General features: G+C 43.9%; 1 protein-coding gene across 8 annotated transcripts in view; it reads right to left on the bottom strand.

Moving 5' to 3' along the window:
- MAPK9 (mitogen-activated protein kinase 9) overlaps positions 1-16113 on the bottom strand; it is a 60643-nt gene extending 44530 nt beyond the window's left edge. The window contains exons 1-3 of one of the 8 annotated variants that reach the window (XM_005661440.3): positions 15956-16108; positions 14897-14968; positions 2056-2226 (exon numbers count right to left, since the gene is read on the bottom strand). In XM_005661440.3, coding sequence (XP_005661497.1) covers positions 2056-2177 — 122 coding nt within the window. In that variant the 5' untranslated portion in view covers positions 2178-2226; positions 14897-14968; positions 15956-16108. Of the gene's footprint in view, positions 1-1188; positions 1305-1402; positions 1644-2055; positions 2227-14896; positions 14969-15955 lie in introns of those variants that run through there. The other 7 variants (XM_005661444.3, XM_013994862.2, XM_005661441.3 and 4 more) reach the window with 7 other exon arrangements.

Here is a 17810-nt window from a genome sequence, read left to right as displayed (position 1 = left end):
TTTTTTCCACTCTCTTAATAGTGTTCTTTGATATATAAAAATTTTTAATTTTGACGAAATCCAATTTTTTTCTTTTGTTGCTCATGCTTATGGTGTCATTTCTAAGAATCCAAAGTCATGAAGATTTTCCCCTTTGTTTTCTTCCAAGAGTTTCATGGTTTTGGCTCTTATATTTAGATCTTTGATCCATCTGAATTCACTTTCTGCCTGATGTGAGGCAGGAGTCCATTATCATTCTTTTCCATGTGGATATCCAGTTGTCCCAGCACCATTTGTTGAAGAGACTATTCCCTCCTCATTGAATAATTTTGACACCCTTTTTGAAAATCACCTAGCCATAGATGTATGGGTTTATTTGTGGACTCTTGGTTTTTAAATTTTTTTAAAAATCCAGAATTTTCCACCCTATAATTCTACCACTGCTTTTACCAGAGGAGGTTTAACTTGCAATGGTATATTAGGAACTTTCATTGCAAAACTAGAATTTTTTAATGAAAAATATATATCGATAATGAATAATTTCATCATTAAACATTTCTTTAAAAAACAGAGAACAGTATATGCAAACTGGAAATCAAAATTAATCTCTGAAAAACAGTATTTTATAAATTAGCATGTGATTTTATTGTCATTTACCATGCTATAATGAAGTCATTAATTTCAACTGCCTACCCCTTATAAAGCCTTCAATTTTATAATAATGAACTTCCAGTCAGTCTCTTAATGTGGTTATTACATTAAATGTCCTTGACATCAGCCTTGCTTAATTACCTATGTCAAATCACCATCCAGTACAAGTAAGAGATGGATCATAAATCAGAAGAATTTTTCTAGAACTTTTCATTAACATCAAAGTGTCCTAATTTGAACCATCCATTCACTCTAAAACTCCACTTGGCACACTGGGTTTAAGTACCAATAAAGTTTGTTGTCAACTGAAAGTTAAGATTCCCACTATTTCAGATGCAAGCTGAGCATTCCTTCCAAACAGCCCCCTCCCCCTTTCTAGTTTTTCTAGGAATCTCTGAACTGCCATCTCCTTTGAGCTCCCAGGGCCTTCAACCACCTAGATGGAAGAAAACAATTAACTTCCCTGATCACATGTCCTTACACCAGAGGATTAGTTAATAACCACGAATGCAGATTCTCTAAACTCAATATTTTTAACAAAAATACACACTCTCGTACCAGAACATCCGAGTTCTCTTTTATCTTGAATCTCCTTTACTTATAAGCTGTAATCACTGGGTGTTTAGCTCTATTACGGTTTCTTTTAGATGCAAAGATAATCTTGTTTTTATTGACTGAAAAAAGAAGAAAAAGTTTTGCCCAGAAAACTAAGGGATAAAAAGTTTGGGAAGTGCTGATAACTGTAGTCTAGAAAACATGTGAAAAACTTTACCTTTAGCTGGCCAGTGATGTCGCGGCAGCTGACTGTCTTACCATGCAAGAGACTAAGGTTCAGGGTCAGACCAACGGTTCTGACGTCCTGGGCTGGACACATAGTTGAAGTGAGACACCAAGGAAGAGACGGCCAGCCCAACCCCTCATACAGCATCCCTTCCTGGTTAATCCATGGGGTGATAATGACACTGACTGGCCTCATCCTGCCAATGAAGGGCAAGGCACTGCAATGACGGCGCCTAGAAATGAATAGGAGTGATTGGGAATAAAAGGGGGAGGGGGGGAAAGGTGGCCAGGATGAAGAAATGAATAAAACTCCAAATTTCTGTTACAACTCACTGTCATACCTATTACTCTAATATCATAATGACAGGGGGAATGGAAAAGAAAAAAAAAAAAAGAAAAGAAAAGAAACAAAGAAAAAAACTGCTACCTATTTAAATTTATGCAGCATTCTAAGAATTTGAATTTGTATCCTACAATCTGACTATATACAACTAGAGCAAGACGTTGATTCAATTTAGCTTATAAACCTATAAAAAGAAAATAGTATTTTTATCATTAGTGTTTCTAAATCCTGACGATTTGGTTCTATTTAGTTTTTATTACAACAAAAACTCAATCCACATTACTAAAACAGACCATACTTACCAAACAATTCCTTGAGCTCCAGAGCCAATTGGTTTCAACTGCTGGTAACGTTTTAGGACAGTGAAAGTTGAATCTGCCACTTGCACACTGTAAAACTGACTATCACATTTACTGTCACTCATGATGTAGTGTCATATAATATTCTGAAGAGCTGGTACAGTCGTCAGATTCCTTGAAAGAAAAACAGAATGAACATGCATTCTTACTGAAATTATACATGCAAAGCTCACTTAACAGCGTTTCAAATTTATTGGTATAAGAGAAGGTGGCTGTTAAGTTGACAGACTCAGACCAAGTTCTGGATTTAAGCAACACACACAAAATGCAGACATTTTAATGAAAGGAAGGATCTTTGAGGCCCTGCATGACCACATTTTAAGGGATTAGACTAGGAAATAACCACCTCTGGAGAAAAGACTGCACATTTTTACTAGCCAAGACAAGACTCTGTCCCTATGGGATTCCCGTCAGCTTGCTTCCTGTGGGAGCAGGTTACATTGAACTGTCCCAACCAGAGATGGAGGCCCTCTGGAGATGCTGCAAAATGAACATTTCTACAAATACTGCAGAAAAACAAATGGACCGGTCTTCTGCTAAGACCACAAACAGGTTAAAGTGACAAACCAGGAAGCGAGTCTTATGCCAAAGTGATTGTGAACGTGGGAAGTTAAGGAACAACTGGCACACCTGTGTGTGCGATGCATGCCCATGAGTACGTTCTTGCCTTGTAAGGTCATCCTGGAGCTGGCCTACGTGCCCTGCACCCTGTATCACTAGTGGGCTTCAATACAGTCACAGAGAACTGCCATACAGCAATAACGTGGACACTCTGAAGTTACTTTTGAGGTAGGAGCATAAACTGGCAGCCCCAGAGCAGCCTTTCGGTGGTTAGACAGTAGGCTGAGACTCCCACTGCGGCCTGCATGATTTTATACACAAAACAAAGCAAACAGAAACTGACAGGCAGCTACCTTTACTTGGTTCCCTGGCTCTTGTCTGACAATGTTAACTGAGAAGTAGCAAGCTATTCATATTGGTCATTTTTTAAAAATTAAAAAGCCAACAATAAAATCAAAAATCAGTATGGTAATTATTCCATACTGTTTAAATACCCAGAATTTAGATTTTTTTCTATAGCTCCTAAAAATTCCTGCCTGTTTGTTCTACCACTTAATATTTAATGTCTACTACTCATTGAGAGTTGTGGAGTGATGATATGTATTTCAACACACTGATGTCTAGAACTTCCATTAAACATGGAAATAAACTGATTAGTAACAAGCTTGAATAGAGAACTTAAATCAAATGAATAGTTTCTCCAACTGACCATTGCTTTATGTTTTGTTGTGTTTTTAAATCACTCTTAGGGCAATAGCTGAGGCACAACTGTTAGTACCAGCAGCCACTGTGACCAAGAGTCATTGCACACTGGCCAGGATTGCCTTCCAGAGGCCAGCACTGCATTGGATGAACTAACACGTTGCTCATGACAACCCACAAGGGATTATCAGCTCATGTAACACTGGCGTGACTCAAGGCTAAGTGAGCTGGCGGAGCCATGCTTCTGTGAGAGGGGGTACTAAGAACTAGGAGGGTAGGGGCAGGTCTCTCATGCTCACTGTGGCATCCTACACTCCCAGGATAGGAGGACAGGGAGAGTCTGGCCCCTGGGACGGAGTGAACTGAATGTTGAATACAAACCTCTGCTGATCTGACCCATACTACTGTATCTGATGATTCTGGAGTTCCCATTGTGGCTCAGAGGTAACAAATCTGACTAGCATCCATGAAGATGAGGGTTCAATCTCGGCCCTCGCTCAGTAGGTTGGGGATCTGGGGTTGCCGGGAGCTGTGGTCTAGGCACAGATGCGGCTTGGATCTCACGTTGCTGTGGCTGTGGCGTAGGCTGGCAGCTGGAGCTCGGATTTGACCCCTAGCCTGGGAACTTCCATATGCCACATGTGTGTTCCCCCCAAAAAATGCAAAAAATAGTAATAATAATGATCCCTACACAATGCTGGTCTATTTTAGTGACATCTGAAGGAATATCCTTTTCTGAAGATTAATTTATTTACAGTTTTTAAAAGGCTAAGACAATTCAACTCAACATTTACAGGGTGCCTTTGTACAAGAAAGTAATAAAGGAGTTCCCGTCGTGGCGCAGTGGTTAACAAAGCCGACTAGGAACCATGAGGTTGCGGGTTCGGTCCCTGCCCTTGCTCAGTGGGTTAACGATCCAGCGTTGCCGTGAGCTGTGGTGTAGGTTGCAGACGCGGCTCGGATCCCGCGTTGCTGTGGCTCTGGCGTAGGCTGGTGGCTACAGCTCCGATTCGACCCCTAGCCTGGGAACCTCCATATGCCGCGGGAGCGGCCCAAGAAATAGCCAACAACAACAAAAAGACAAAAAGACAAAAAAAAAAAAAAAAAAAAAAAAAAAAAAAGAAAGTAATAAATAATGTAGAAGATATAGCAAGATCAATCAGGAATTGGTCTTGAAACAGCACTTAATTCACTATTTGGGGGATAAGTGTGAAGGATGAGGCCGTTTTCTGTTTTAAGATAAATTACAAAGAGGTAAGGGCCATAAGTAAAATATAAACAAAGTTGAAAGGCAAAAGAGGTCCCACCAGTGCGTAGGGGCACAGAAGACAAGGACATCTTTATGTAGAGGTGGCATTTGCCCTGGATAGTTTTGCCAAAGACAGAGTAGAGACACAGAGCTCAAACTGACTATGCTCAAACATGGTGAACTGCTCAGCTTGAAGAAGGGAGTACAGGCACAAAAGGTCAGAAACAGACTTGGTGAAAAGGCAGGGAGCCACCACAACCTGCTGTTTCTTTGCCGTACTGTAAGGCACCAGTGATGCTGGTCATTCATAAACCATTTCTCGAGCACCACTGTGGACAAGGGTCCTTGCCAGAACAGATACTGTCCCTGCCCTCTGAGTTTTGAGCTTACCATAAGTGCACACCGTAGGTACACTCGGGAAGAGACCAGATGCAAGGAGAGTCCTAAACTCAGAAAGATGGAGGTTTGAAGTGGGGGGAAGAGAACGAGCATGTGCAGAGAGCTGGAGGCACCTTCTGAGCATGACAAGTCATTTGAGTTTTGGTTATGCTAGATAGTAGGGGGGAAAACTGGAGAGAAAAAAACAAGGCCAGATCACCATGGGCCTTGGAAATTGCTCAGAGCCATCTGGGCCTGGGCCTGAGGACTGTGGAGGCATCAAAGCTTGAGAGGCAAGAGCTCATATTTGCTTTTCAGAAAGGTCATTCGGGAAGCTGAGAAAGGGATGGATTTGAGAAGAAGGCAATCTATGGCTTGGAGGAAGAATGTATGTGCCTTGTTCCCTGCAGGAGAGAGGAGAAATGATGGTGAAATAACTGCAGGTAAATAGGACGTAGACAGCTGCACAGGCAGAGAGTTCAGCTTTGGACAGGTTAAATCTGAAGTAGCCACGGGGCAGCATGACAGGCCCAAGCTTCTGACCTACACAGGACCCTCTCCTCCCTTCTTTTTAGTAACAGAAGCTGCCTTGTTCCAGCTGGACAAATGACTGCCCAACTAGAGATGACATCTGGCCACTTCCTGGCAGCCAGGGATGACCAGATAAGCAACTTTTGGCTAATGAGATGTGAGCAGAAGTGATGTATGCTACTTCCAAATCATTTTTAACAGAAAGCTGCTTGTCGTCCAACCTTTCTCCACCGCTCTTGGCTGGGGGATCAACAGTCATAGACCCAGAGGTGAAAAGTCATATGCTGGAAGATGCTAGAATAACCCACCAGCCAGAGTTCTGAATGACCCTGTGGCATAGAACTGTGTCCCTGTTCTGGTCCAGCTGCATGCATCGAAATTGGCACAAATAATCTCAACCTTGTTGAGCAAGTCCAGACTTCTCTCTGCTACAGCTGTTGTAAACCTATACTCTGACTAGTAAAATATTAGGTTAGCTTTTGTGAACTTGGGGAGTACATGGCATCATTATGTCAAGAATATAATTTCATGTCAAGATTTAAAATGATTTTAAAATTAAAATAAGTTGTCCTTGTTAGGCAGAAAAAAAAATTACCTAAGAATCTGTCAAAGCCACCTCCTCTGTCAAGCTTCGGTTTCATGAAAGTGAAAGAACCCCAAGGCAGCTCAAGAAAGCATGTAATTTAACTATGAAAGTAATCAACTCTCATGATTGTATTTCAACAAAATGGACCTCAAATGGGTTTCAGAAGACAATTTACAAATCAAGAAGTGCAAGTATACTTCATGCCAATATGCTGAAAGCACAGTCGCTGCCTTAACTTCCCTCACCGGTGGGTATTGGTTCCTCATCTTGGCTGCCAGCAGTGGGACCCAGTGCCCAGCAGGCTGCACTGTCACTCGGCCTCTGCAGGTCTGCCTCTGCCTCCCTTCCTCAGGCCAGGAGTTCCTCAAAAACAGGGACAGCCTGTCTACCCTCTTATACAACATTATTCGATAAAATTAAGGAAATGTTTGATGTCCACCAATGAGCCACTAAAAAAGCTCCTAGGAAGATACACTCAGTTTCTACCGACCTGAGTGTGGTAAGCAGATGCCTTGAAGTTGGGAATCAGTCCAGCCTTTGCTGAAGACATCTGGTTCATGTTCACACTCTCCCTACTTTCCATGCTGCTTTGATGAATGTTTGTTAAATGAAATACTCTTAACAGAAAATCTCTATTTCTCCAAGATTGGAGACTCCTACAGGACCCTCTTCAGGAAATTGGAGTAAAATCTATCTACTCTACAAATAAACATTAGGCAGGAGAAACATTCCTACCTGTTTAGAGCGTAGAGTAAGAAATGCTTCAATTTTTTTTCTCTACCTCTAATACTAAATAAAAGTAATGCAGGTGCTGTAAATATAATATTAAATCTAATTTTTCTAAATAAAAAATTTAGCTTTAACTACAGCTTTACATAGTTATGAAATTAAATGGGAAAGAACAGAAGAGAGCATACAGTCCATGTCTTGTGGGACATCAGCTACCATTTACTGTGTTTTCCCAACAAACATTTCCTGAGGGCCTCCTGTGTGCCAAGCAGGAGGCAGGGATTGTCAATGGAGTATTAAACAGACATCTCTTCCCTCAAACCACCAAGAGCATAATTATCACACCATGCAGGAAGTGTCCTAGAAGTACGTACAGGCTGTGTGGCAGAAGCCCAGCAGAGTGGAGTCCAGAGGGTGGAGAGAGTGAACAAGTGCAATGCGCGAGTGAGAGATGCGCGAGTGAGAGATGGAGGCAGTGGAAAAAAAGCTTCCCGGTGGAGGCAAGATTTGCTTGCATGTTAAATATCAGCTCAGGTGTGAGCAAATAGGTACTTTCACATATGCTGGTGAGAACTATAAATTGGTAAAACATCTTTTGGAAGTAAAGTAAGTAATATCTGGAGTTCCCATTGTGGCGCAGTGGTTAACGAGTCCAACTAGGAACCATGAGGTTTCGGGTTCGATCGCTGGCCTTGCTCAGTGGGTTAAGGACCTGGCGTTGCCGTGAGCTGTGATGTAGGTCGCAGACGTGGCTCGGATCCCGCGTTGCTGTGGCTCTGGTGTAGGCCGGCGGCTACAGCTCCGATTCAACCCCTAGCCTGGGAACCTCCACATGCCATGGGAGCGGCCCAAGAAATGGCAAAAAGACCAAAATAAATAAGTAAATAGATATATAAATAAACTTTAAAAAAATTTTTTAAAAAAGTAATATCTAATGAAAAATTTAACGCCCATGACTCCTAACCTGGCAACTACAATTCTATAAATGTATCTGACAAATACGTGTGTACAAATATTCAAAGATATTTGTAGCACTGCCTGTGATGGGCAAAAGGGCAAAATAACTAAATAGTTATGTCTACTATTTAGGTAGAAATAACCTAAAAAGTACACCTGGAATGACTGAATAAATTGTGGCATAAAAGTATAACAAAGCCATTAAAAACAATGCAGGAACTTTATGCATTGATATGGAAAGACGTCTAAGATAAAGAAAATAAAGCAAGTTAAAGAAGAATGCATACAACAAATGCCAATCTATAGAAAAATACACACACACACACACACACTGTGCTAGCAAACATAGGGAAACAGTGGGAAATGAGACTTTCATTCTTGCCATTATAACTTCTTTCTGCTCTTTTTTTTTAAGCTATGCACATATTTCATGTTTAAAAAACTAACTTAAAAAACACTTTTAAATGAAAAGCTGTAGAATGGTTACTCTGACACCTTTACAGAGGATGGGTTTGAGGCAAATGAGACTGGAGACAGGAAGGCATGTGGGTCAGGCTCCAAGTACACAGCTATACACGCTCTCCTAATAGCCTGTGAGGTGAGCGATACTATCCTCACCCTGCAAAGGAGGGAACAGCTCAGAGGGTAAGGGAGTTGCCCAAATTCTCAGCTGGAAAGTGGCAAGACCTGGATCTGAATTGAGGTGTATTTGACTATAATATTCATATTCCTCCCAATATACCACTCTAATATCTCTAATTTTACTTAGAAAGTAAAGTGACTGGCTAAGGGCTGGTCAGGACCAGGCCAGAATAACACAGACCGTCACAATTTGTTGGCGTCATCCCCGAGACACTTTTCTTCTGATGATAAAGATAATTTAGTGATCCCCAGATTGAAACCTTTAATCACACTAATGGTTCAGAACACCCAGGCCATGCAATATTTAAATTAACTGACTGCTGTGATTAGAAACAGATTTCCACAATCACCCTCTTTGTTTCAATGTTTGCTGCTGAAATTTTTAATCAAATTGTTCTTTTTTTCATACTTTAATTCTTATTAGAAATAGTACAGCACAACAATTTGACCTTTCTTGGATAACCAAGAACGTTACAGCATCTGAGGGCTATTCTTAGGAACATCACTTCTTAAGCTGAAGTACATACTATGATACAGAATAACAACCAGTGTTTGGTTATCACATCACCAAAGCTGGATCCTAAGGATCCAGCAAGGATGCCTCCTGCCAGACCCTGACAGTCACTTGGGCCCATCAGGTCTCCCCATTTCCAGCTCCTACACCCAGTGTTCTGAGGGTTCCTCTCATTGCTCCCTGGACACACTAACAGCTGATATGCTCTCCCAGCCTCTATTTCTGCCTGATACCTCCAAACCACTATACACATGCCACATTAGAGAGATCTATCCAGGAAAATCTGTACACAAATAGTCATAGCAGCTATACTTGTAATAGCTCAAAACTGGAAACAATCCAGATGTCCTTCAGTGGGTGAATGGTTAAACAAATTGCTGTATATCTATATCATGGACCACCACCTAGCAATAAAAATGACCAAACTACTGATATACACAGGTTGGGTGGGTCTTCAGGGCATTATGAAATTTTAGTGACAATTATAGCGATAAAAGCCAATTTCAAAAGGCTCCTAGTACACAATTCCATTTATACAACATTCCTGAAATACAAAATTAGATATAGAACAGATTAGTGGTTGCCAGGGGTTATGGGTGGTAGGGGGCAAGGCAGGCAGGGTTGTTATAAAGGGGTAGTACCAGGGAGATTTGGGGGATGATGAAACAGTTCTGTATCTTAATGGTGATGGTGGTGGTTATACAAACCTCCTCATGTGATAACATGACACAGAACTGTACAGATAATGTACCAATGCTAATTGCCCGGTTCTGACACTATATATATATATATATATATATATATATATATATACACACACACACAAACACACAACCACTAGGGGACACTCGATGAAGGATGCACAGGACCTCTTTGTACTATTTTTGCAGCTTCTTGTGAATCTATAATTACCTCAACATATGCAGGAAAGATTCCTTCAAAATATGCAGTGATCATACTGCTCACCTGTTTAAATTCAATAGTGATCGACTGCCTTGAGAGTGAAAAATCTAACCCTTAGGCTCAGCAGTTAACAAACCTGACTGGCATGCAGGAGGACATGGATTCGATCCCTGGCCTCGCCCAGTGGGTTAAGGATTCGGGGTTGCCCTGAGCTATGGTGTAGGTTGCAGACATAGCTCAAAATCTCACATTGCTGTGGCTGTGGCCAGCTACAGATCTGATTAGACCCCTAGCCTGGGAAACTCCATACGCCGTGGGAACAGCAGACCCTGGCTTCTGCACACTTTCAGGTCTCTGCCTGAGCTGGCTCACCTGCCTGAAATAACTTCCCTCCCCGTTTTGCTCTCTTGGCCAACCTTAATCCTCCAAAATCTAGTGTGAGCTCCTAATTTTCCTGCAAGTTTTTCTCTACAGGTTTTCCCTTCAAATATACCCCTCCCCTGCCCCTTTGGCAAAAAACCCTCTATTCATTTGCATTTCAAGTCTATCCCTACTTCTACTCTGTGAGTTGCTTAAGGGCAGAAAATGTGTCTGTTTCCCAACCCTCTATAATTATGAGTGAGTGCCCAATAAATATTTGTTAAGGCAAAACTAAGTGGGAGAATGAATGTGGTAAGGCAGCTTGGTGCAATGGTTAAGATTAGAACTCCAGTCAGAGGACCTGCCATTTATCTGAATAAGTGACCTCCGGCAAGTAATTACACTCATCTGTAGAATGGGGATAAGTGCGGAATCCACCTCAGAGGACAGCTAGCACAGTGCCCAGCAAAGGGCAAGGTTTCACTGTCAGCTGACCTTAGCACAGATATCGCCACACCCTTTCTACTTAATCCCAAACAAATATCTGCATCCTGAAAAATGGGAACTAAAATCTGGTAAGTACCAAAGCTGATGACATAGTTAATGCTGGTGAGCACCTCAGTGAAAGACACAATAGACAAGAGGCAAGGCACAGAATTTACTTTTCATTCTAGGGTGTAGCAAGCAGATGATGGTTCAGGAAACTGAAAATTCATGGATGAAATGACATGACAGGATTTGCTTGAAAATAATATGGATGAACATGGTTGGCCAGGAGTTGGTAACTGCTGAAGCTGGATACTATTCTGTTTACTTTTGTATATATTTGAAATTCCTCATAATAAACAGTTAAAGACTGATGTTGAAACTAGCTCACACGATCACAAAAGGCCAAGAACAAATTTAATAACTCTTAAGGAAATTATATTAAAATGTCACCTTCTTAACCAGGAGTGAAGTACAACTACACACTTAGATTAAAAATAGCTTGCCCTGGAGTTCCCGTCGTGGCTCAGTGGAAATGAATCTAACTAGTACCCATGAGGACACAGGTTCCATCCCTGGCCTCACTCAGTGGGTTAAGGATTACGCATTACTGTGAGCTGTGGTGTAGGTTGCAGACGCAGCTTGAATCTGGTGTTGCTCTGGCTGTGGTGTAGCTATGTTTCTAAGAGTTAATAGTTAAAACAGATTTGAATCCAGAATCAGAGCTGGGGGATTTATTACCTGGGTTGCATCCTTATGCCTAGATATGCTAAAATCAAACAAGTAGCAGCATCAGTTTAGATACACAATATTTAAATAGTCTAACAAATTAAATAATTTACAGTTCTACAGAAATATATGTGTGTATGTATGTATATGGAGTTTTATATATATATATATTTTTTTTTTTTTTTAAGAAAAAGGAGTTATTTAAAAGCAATCATTCTGAATTATTCTTTCTTTGTTGTAAGGGAGTGGAGATGTTTTTTAAACTGTTCTAAAATAACAATATGTTTTTAAAATATATCCCCAAGTTTTTTGTATGCTGGCCTCAACACAAATTAACAGGTGGTTTTCACACTGTTCTTTCTCCTAATAGCCAAATAATTCAATTATAGAAATACTTGCCTCAGAACAGGCAAGAATCTGTTTAACAAAGGGTTGATATGAATGCTTCATTTTTAAGGGAGAAAAAAAAAAACTACCTCATTTGTAACCCATACATCCTTAGAATCTATTTTTACTCTTTCTGAAATGTATTAGATTATGTAGTCTTTGCTGAAGATAGATACTAAGGTAAAATAAACTGGGGGGAAAGGGGGTAGAATATTTTATAGGACCCCAAAACAAAACAAAAAAACAACAAAAAAAACAAATGAAATTAAATATAATTAGTTTTGTTGAATTTCATCTTCAAATGTTTAGCAAATTTTCCTTAGTTATAAAGAATGCTTATGTTGAAACAGGAACTACTCTTACTTATTTTTGTATCTATTAATTTACACCCCAACGTTCTCCAAAGAGGATTTGAGGCACCAGTTTAAAATATTTTAACTGGAAATACAAAGTTCGACATAAAATCTGAAAAATCCACAGTTCTTTAAAAAAAAAAAAAAATGAGTTCTTGCTAGGCAAAACTATACAAACCTATCTCTCAAATAATATGCCCTCCTAATGAATCAATGGGTCTAGGTACTGAGCATCAACAATAGCTAATATCACAGTATGAGCCAATCAGGCCTCTATGCTTCTAGAGGAAGAGTGTACCCTACCTAGGAAGGCATCCTGGATCCGACCAAGCCTCATCTAGATCCAATGACAAATTTTCAAGAAATACAGAAAAACACAAGAAAGTACACTGCAGAGATACAATCCATAAAATCCCAATAATGGATATGCTACTGCTTCAACAAATAAACTACAAGGAAAACAAAAACAGAAACAGAAGGGGAAATCTACACATTAAAAGAAACATAACAGACATACCAAACAATCACAATGTATGAACCTGATCTGGACCCTGGTTCCAATAAAGAAACTATTAAAGAAAATATAAAATTTATGGGGCAACTGGAAATTTGAATACTGACTGGCCTTTTGATATTAAGGAATTATTGCCTTTCCAAATTTAAAAGAATCCTTATCTTTTACAGACATAACTGAAAATTCAGATGAAATGACATGACAGGATTTGCTTGAAAATAACATGGGGTTGAAGGTGTATGGATGAACATGGTTGGCCAGGAGTTGGTAACTGCTGAAGCTGGATACTATTCTGTTTACTTTTGTATATGTTTAAAATTCCTCATAATAAACAGTTAAAGACTGATGTTGAAACTAGCTCACACGATCACAAAAGGCCAAGAACAAATTTAATAACTCTTAAGGAAATTATGTTAAAATGTCACCTTCTTAACCAGGAGTGAAGTACAACTACACATTTAGATTAAAAATAGCTTGCCCTACTGCCAAATCAATAGTGTTAAAAAAAAATGTGGTTTTGTTTTACCTTATGCATCATGAAAACAAATGGTTTACTATTAATTAATACATACGGCACTTTTCTTTATCCAGAAAATTAAGATTTTATTTTATTTTATTTATTTATTTATTTGGTCCTTTTTTTTTTTTTTTTTTTTTTTTTTGCTATTTCTTGGGCTGTTCCCGCGGCATATGGAGGTTCCCAGGCTAGGGGTCGAATCGGAGCTGCAGCCACCGGCCTACACCAGAGCCACAGCAACGCGGGATCCGAGCCGCATCTGCAACCTATACACAGCTCGCAGCAACGCCGGATCGTTAACCCACTGAGCAAGGGCAGGGACTGAACCCACAACCTCATGGTTCCCCGTCGGATTCGTTAACTGCGCCACGGCGGGAACTCCAAGATTTTATTTTAAACGGGCAAATTGAGGTGCATTGTCTAACATTTATTTAGAAGGGCCAAATAAACACATTTTAATGTGTCAACAAATTATTTAAAGTCCTGGTCTCCCGAAAATTAAATCCTCAGGAGAATCAAAGCTCTTCAGAGAAGACTATGCCAAAATAGGATTACTTTTAACTCTGCAGGAGTCTTCTGAAGGGGAAAAAAAAGGGTTAAAGTGAAGGAAATCATTATTTAGACTGGATGCTATTCTTCCAGAACAAATTAAGAGCCAAAAGAGAAAACTCAGAACTGAGAAAAGAATGCTGATGGGGGTGGGGTGGGGGAGACCTGGGTTCAAATTTCACTTTCCATCTGCCTGCTGTGAAACAGGCTGCTGAAACTCTGGGAGTCTCTGGTTCCTCCTATGCAGAAATGGGCTTCATAGCTGCCATCACAGGGCTCCAGGCACATTAAGTGATAGTACCTGGATAAACAGGGTCTAGCTCCCCTGGCCTCAGGCTACCTTTCCAGCTCTTTACAACCTTTTCCTCCTACACAACCCGCCCAGAAGGTCAACAGCCAAGCTGAATGAGGTCTGTATGTTGCATGGTTTACATCACTTAAAATATTTTTTAATTAGCTACTGCTAACATTTAAAAATCAAGAGAGTACAGATACAAATGTAGAGTTCTGACTTTAAAAACCACCGGGTGAGCTAGATCTGGTTCTCCAGGGTCCCTCTAACTCCAACCTCTCTTACACCTAGCCCCAAAGGCTGATTCCTGAGCCACATTGGGGAGGAATCCTTTCCCTGCCCTTTCCCACTTCTTGCCTCCCCTTGCCTGACAAATTTCTCATCATTGTACAAGGCCCAACTCCAGGACCACTTATCACCCCCTCCACCTTTCCATGGCTCAGCCCCTCCTCTACAGCAAGCTGTCCTAGCACTGTCTGCATATCAGCCTTCTTTACTGGGCTCTTGGGCTCTCTGGAGGAAGGGACCCTGTTGCTATTGGCTTTATGTCCCCAGGGCAAAAAACCTGACCTAGATAATGCAGAGTTCAGTAAATGCCTCCTGAATGTGTGCAAGGAAGTTAGAGCTAAAAATCGTTATAAAAATGCAAGATTTTATATCACAGCTTGTTCTGACAGATACCAAATAAAGGGGTCAAGGACATTAAAAATGTTCCACAAAAACGAGAGCAAGCTTCCATTTGCATACAAGTTTCACAAGTTAGTCAGAAGTCACTAAATGAACAGAGGCAACAGGTGGGCAGGGTCATTCATTCATTCATTGAACTGGTATTACTAAGTACTTACTGTGTGCTTTCTAAGCACTGGGATAAAGCAGTGGACAAATCAGACAACTACCTGTTTTCATAAAGCTACATCCTAGTGGGAGAGACAGAAAATAAACAGGCAAATCAATAGAATAGCTTTAAACCAGATACTAAGGGGAAAATTAAACAACATGAGATAGAATGACTAAGGGAAGAAAGAGGGTGGTCAAGGAAGGCCTCTAGTAAAATGAGACATCTGACCAGAAGAAGGACCAGAAGGAGCCAGCCGTGCCAAGAGCCCAGAGACAACGCCAATTGCTGGAAAGAGCCAGTGCAAAGGTCCTGAGATAAACAGGGCTGCCTGTTTACAGCAAGTAAGACAGGTAGGCTAAGAGAGCAGTGCTCTGGGTTAGGGGAGTGGGGAGAGCTGGGGGGGGGGTGGGCAGGGCCCGCTCAGGCGTTGCTGGGCATGAGTGTGCAATGACGAGGCACTGGAGGAGCTAGAGGATGGGGGCCTCTGGGCAGAAGGGGCGGGGGGGGGGGGGGTCTTGCCACACTCGCACCAGCAAGGGGCAGTATCCCGCCCAATTTTCCCCAAATGTGCAATGAGCTCTTCCCCAGGCGCTTTTACAAATATTCATATGGTCTGACAACAATCCTGTCCAAAAGGATAGACATTTCCCCCACTTTCCGAGAGAAAAAACAAGGAATAGCGAGGGTCAATGCCTTTGCCAAGGTCGCAGGAACCAGACCCCGGGTTCTGAGCATCCCAAAGCGGGTGTGCAGCTGCGTGCCAAACAATCGGGAGGGGTGGCGCCTACAGACCCTAAGGCAGGTCGGCCGAGGCCAGACCTGGGAGCGGGCCCTCAGCTCCCGGCTGCAACAGCCAGGAAGACAGGGGGCTGCGACTAGGGTCGCCAGAATCCAGCAGAACCCGGTTGGCTCCTCAGAACTGGTCAGCCGGCCCCGCGACACCCAACTCCCCACCCCGCCCTCCACTCCTCCACGGACCCTGGCTGCGCGGCCCTCCTGCCGCCCCCCCCAGGCAGGGCTTGGCCCAAGCAGTCCCCGCCGGGCCTAGCCCGCCCGCCGGGCTCACCTCGCCTCCCTGCCGCCGCGCCTGGGGGAGAGGGCAGGCGGGCGGACTGGCGGCGCTGCGCGCTGGCGGGTCGTGGCTCGCGGCTCGCGGCTCCGCTGCCCTGGGCTCGGCCAGCCGCCCCGCCCCGCTCCGCTCCGCCACGCCGCCGCCGCCGCCGCCGCCGCCGCCACTAGCCGCCGCCGCAGTGGGTGTGAGGGGCGCCGGGGCGCTCGGACCCTTCCGGTCTGGCTCCAGCCTCCTCCGCCGCCGCCGCTGCCGCCGCCGCGGCGCCCAGCCTGACAGACCCGCGTGAAGACCAATCAGCTCGCGGTAAGCCTGGCAAGCGCGGCCAATCGCGCTGAGGAGGGGGGGCTACCGTCAGGAGGCGCAGGCGGGGCGGCGGGCGGAGCCAGGCCACTCAGTGCCGGTTTCTGCGGGGACCCGGGCTCCGCGGCCGTACTGCAGGTTGGGTCCGCGCTTGGTGGACTCAGGCACGGCCCTGCGCGCCAGCTGAGTTCGTTGTTGCGCACGGGGGCCAGCAGCGCGGCGGCCGAACAAGGAGGCGGGAGGCGGTGGAGAGGGCAGGCCGGTAGGACGGAGGGCCTGGCCACCGGGCTGCAGGTGCAGACTGGCAGGGACGAGTTGGCCTGGAGGAAGACGGAGCTGGCCCTTTTCGGGGAGAGCCCTCTTCGGGGAGAGCCCGGGGCGAGGGCGAGGAGAAGCTGGGATTTTGCATCCAGGGCCAGGTGGCTGAGGCAGAGGCGGCCAGGGAGTCGGGAGGCGAGATAGGGTCCTTGGATTCCGCTGCTCACTGTGAAGGGGTTTGGAGGAATGCTTCCAGAAGTCGGGGAGGAGGATGCGAGGAGACGGCCGTGTGTAAACAAGTGTCGCGGGCAGATCTGTGACACAGGCGAAGAGAAAACTGGCTGGGGCGCCTGAAGCAAAGGTCAAGCCTCTGTCTCAGAGAATGGCAGAGTTGTAAATGGGAAGAGAGTGCAGAGCTGACGGCCCCCTAGGGCCTGGGGGCTTTTGACACTGACCTCTTGAAGCATCTCCTGCAGCCCTCTTGCCTCTGGGTCGGGTTCCAGCAGGTCTGGAGTCCTGTGAAATGATGGGAGAGACCAGAGTATTGAGTGTTGTTGGATCTGTGTTTGGATAAACAAAGCCAGAAATGAGACAAGAAGGCTGTGCACATTGGAAAAAAGCTCAGAGGTCCGTGGATGGGGTGAGGGGAATTGGACTTTGGGGTGGGGAGAGTGTTGGACTGTGAAGGAGGGACAGCCCTCACAGGTGACCAGGACTACAGGTGACCAGGACAGAGGCCAAACCGGGAGGAAGGAGCAGGATTCTGCAGTGGAAGAGGTTAAGGGGTGGGGTGGCAGAATTTGGAGAGAGTGGCAAGCCTGTGACCCAGGGCCAGGCTGGGGGTACCAGGGCCTCAGAAGAGGGGTAGGATGGAGGAAGGGATCCAGCTATGGTGTCCCCCTCAGGCCACTCCCACTTTGGATACTGAGTATAGCACATCCCTCCTTGAAATTGTAGCTCCTGACTGTGACCTCCGTTGAGGAGGGTCCACCTGATTGGCTCCTGCTCACACCCAGCTTTACCTCTGCTCAGCCTTACCTGCCACCTGCCCCATGTGCACAACAGAAAACAGGGAAGCAAAAATTTCCACCATCAAAAATTATGGGAAACTAATGAGGTCTGGCTCCCAGAGCTGTGGTTTTACCAAGGAGCACTCATGAGTGCTTCTCGGGTTAGGAAAGGCCATCCGTTCTCAGACACACTCCACCCCTGACTTGGCAGTGCTCACCCTATGCAGAGTGAGTACCAAAAGTTACTGTACACAGGTAACACCTATACATATTTCATACTG

Source organism: Sus scrofa, chromosome 2, assembly GCF_000003025.6.
Source record: "Sus scrofa isolate TJ Tabasco breed Duroc chromosome 2, Sscrofa11.1, whole genome shotgun sequence".
Lineage (NCBI taxonomy): Eukaryota > Metazoa > Chordata > Mammalia > Artiodactyla > Suidae > Sus > Sus scrofa.
The sequence above is the reverse complement of the archived record's forward strand: the minus strand, read 5'-3'. Positions and strand labels throughout refer to the sequence as shown.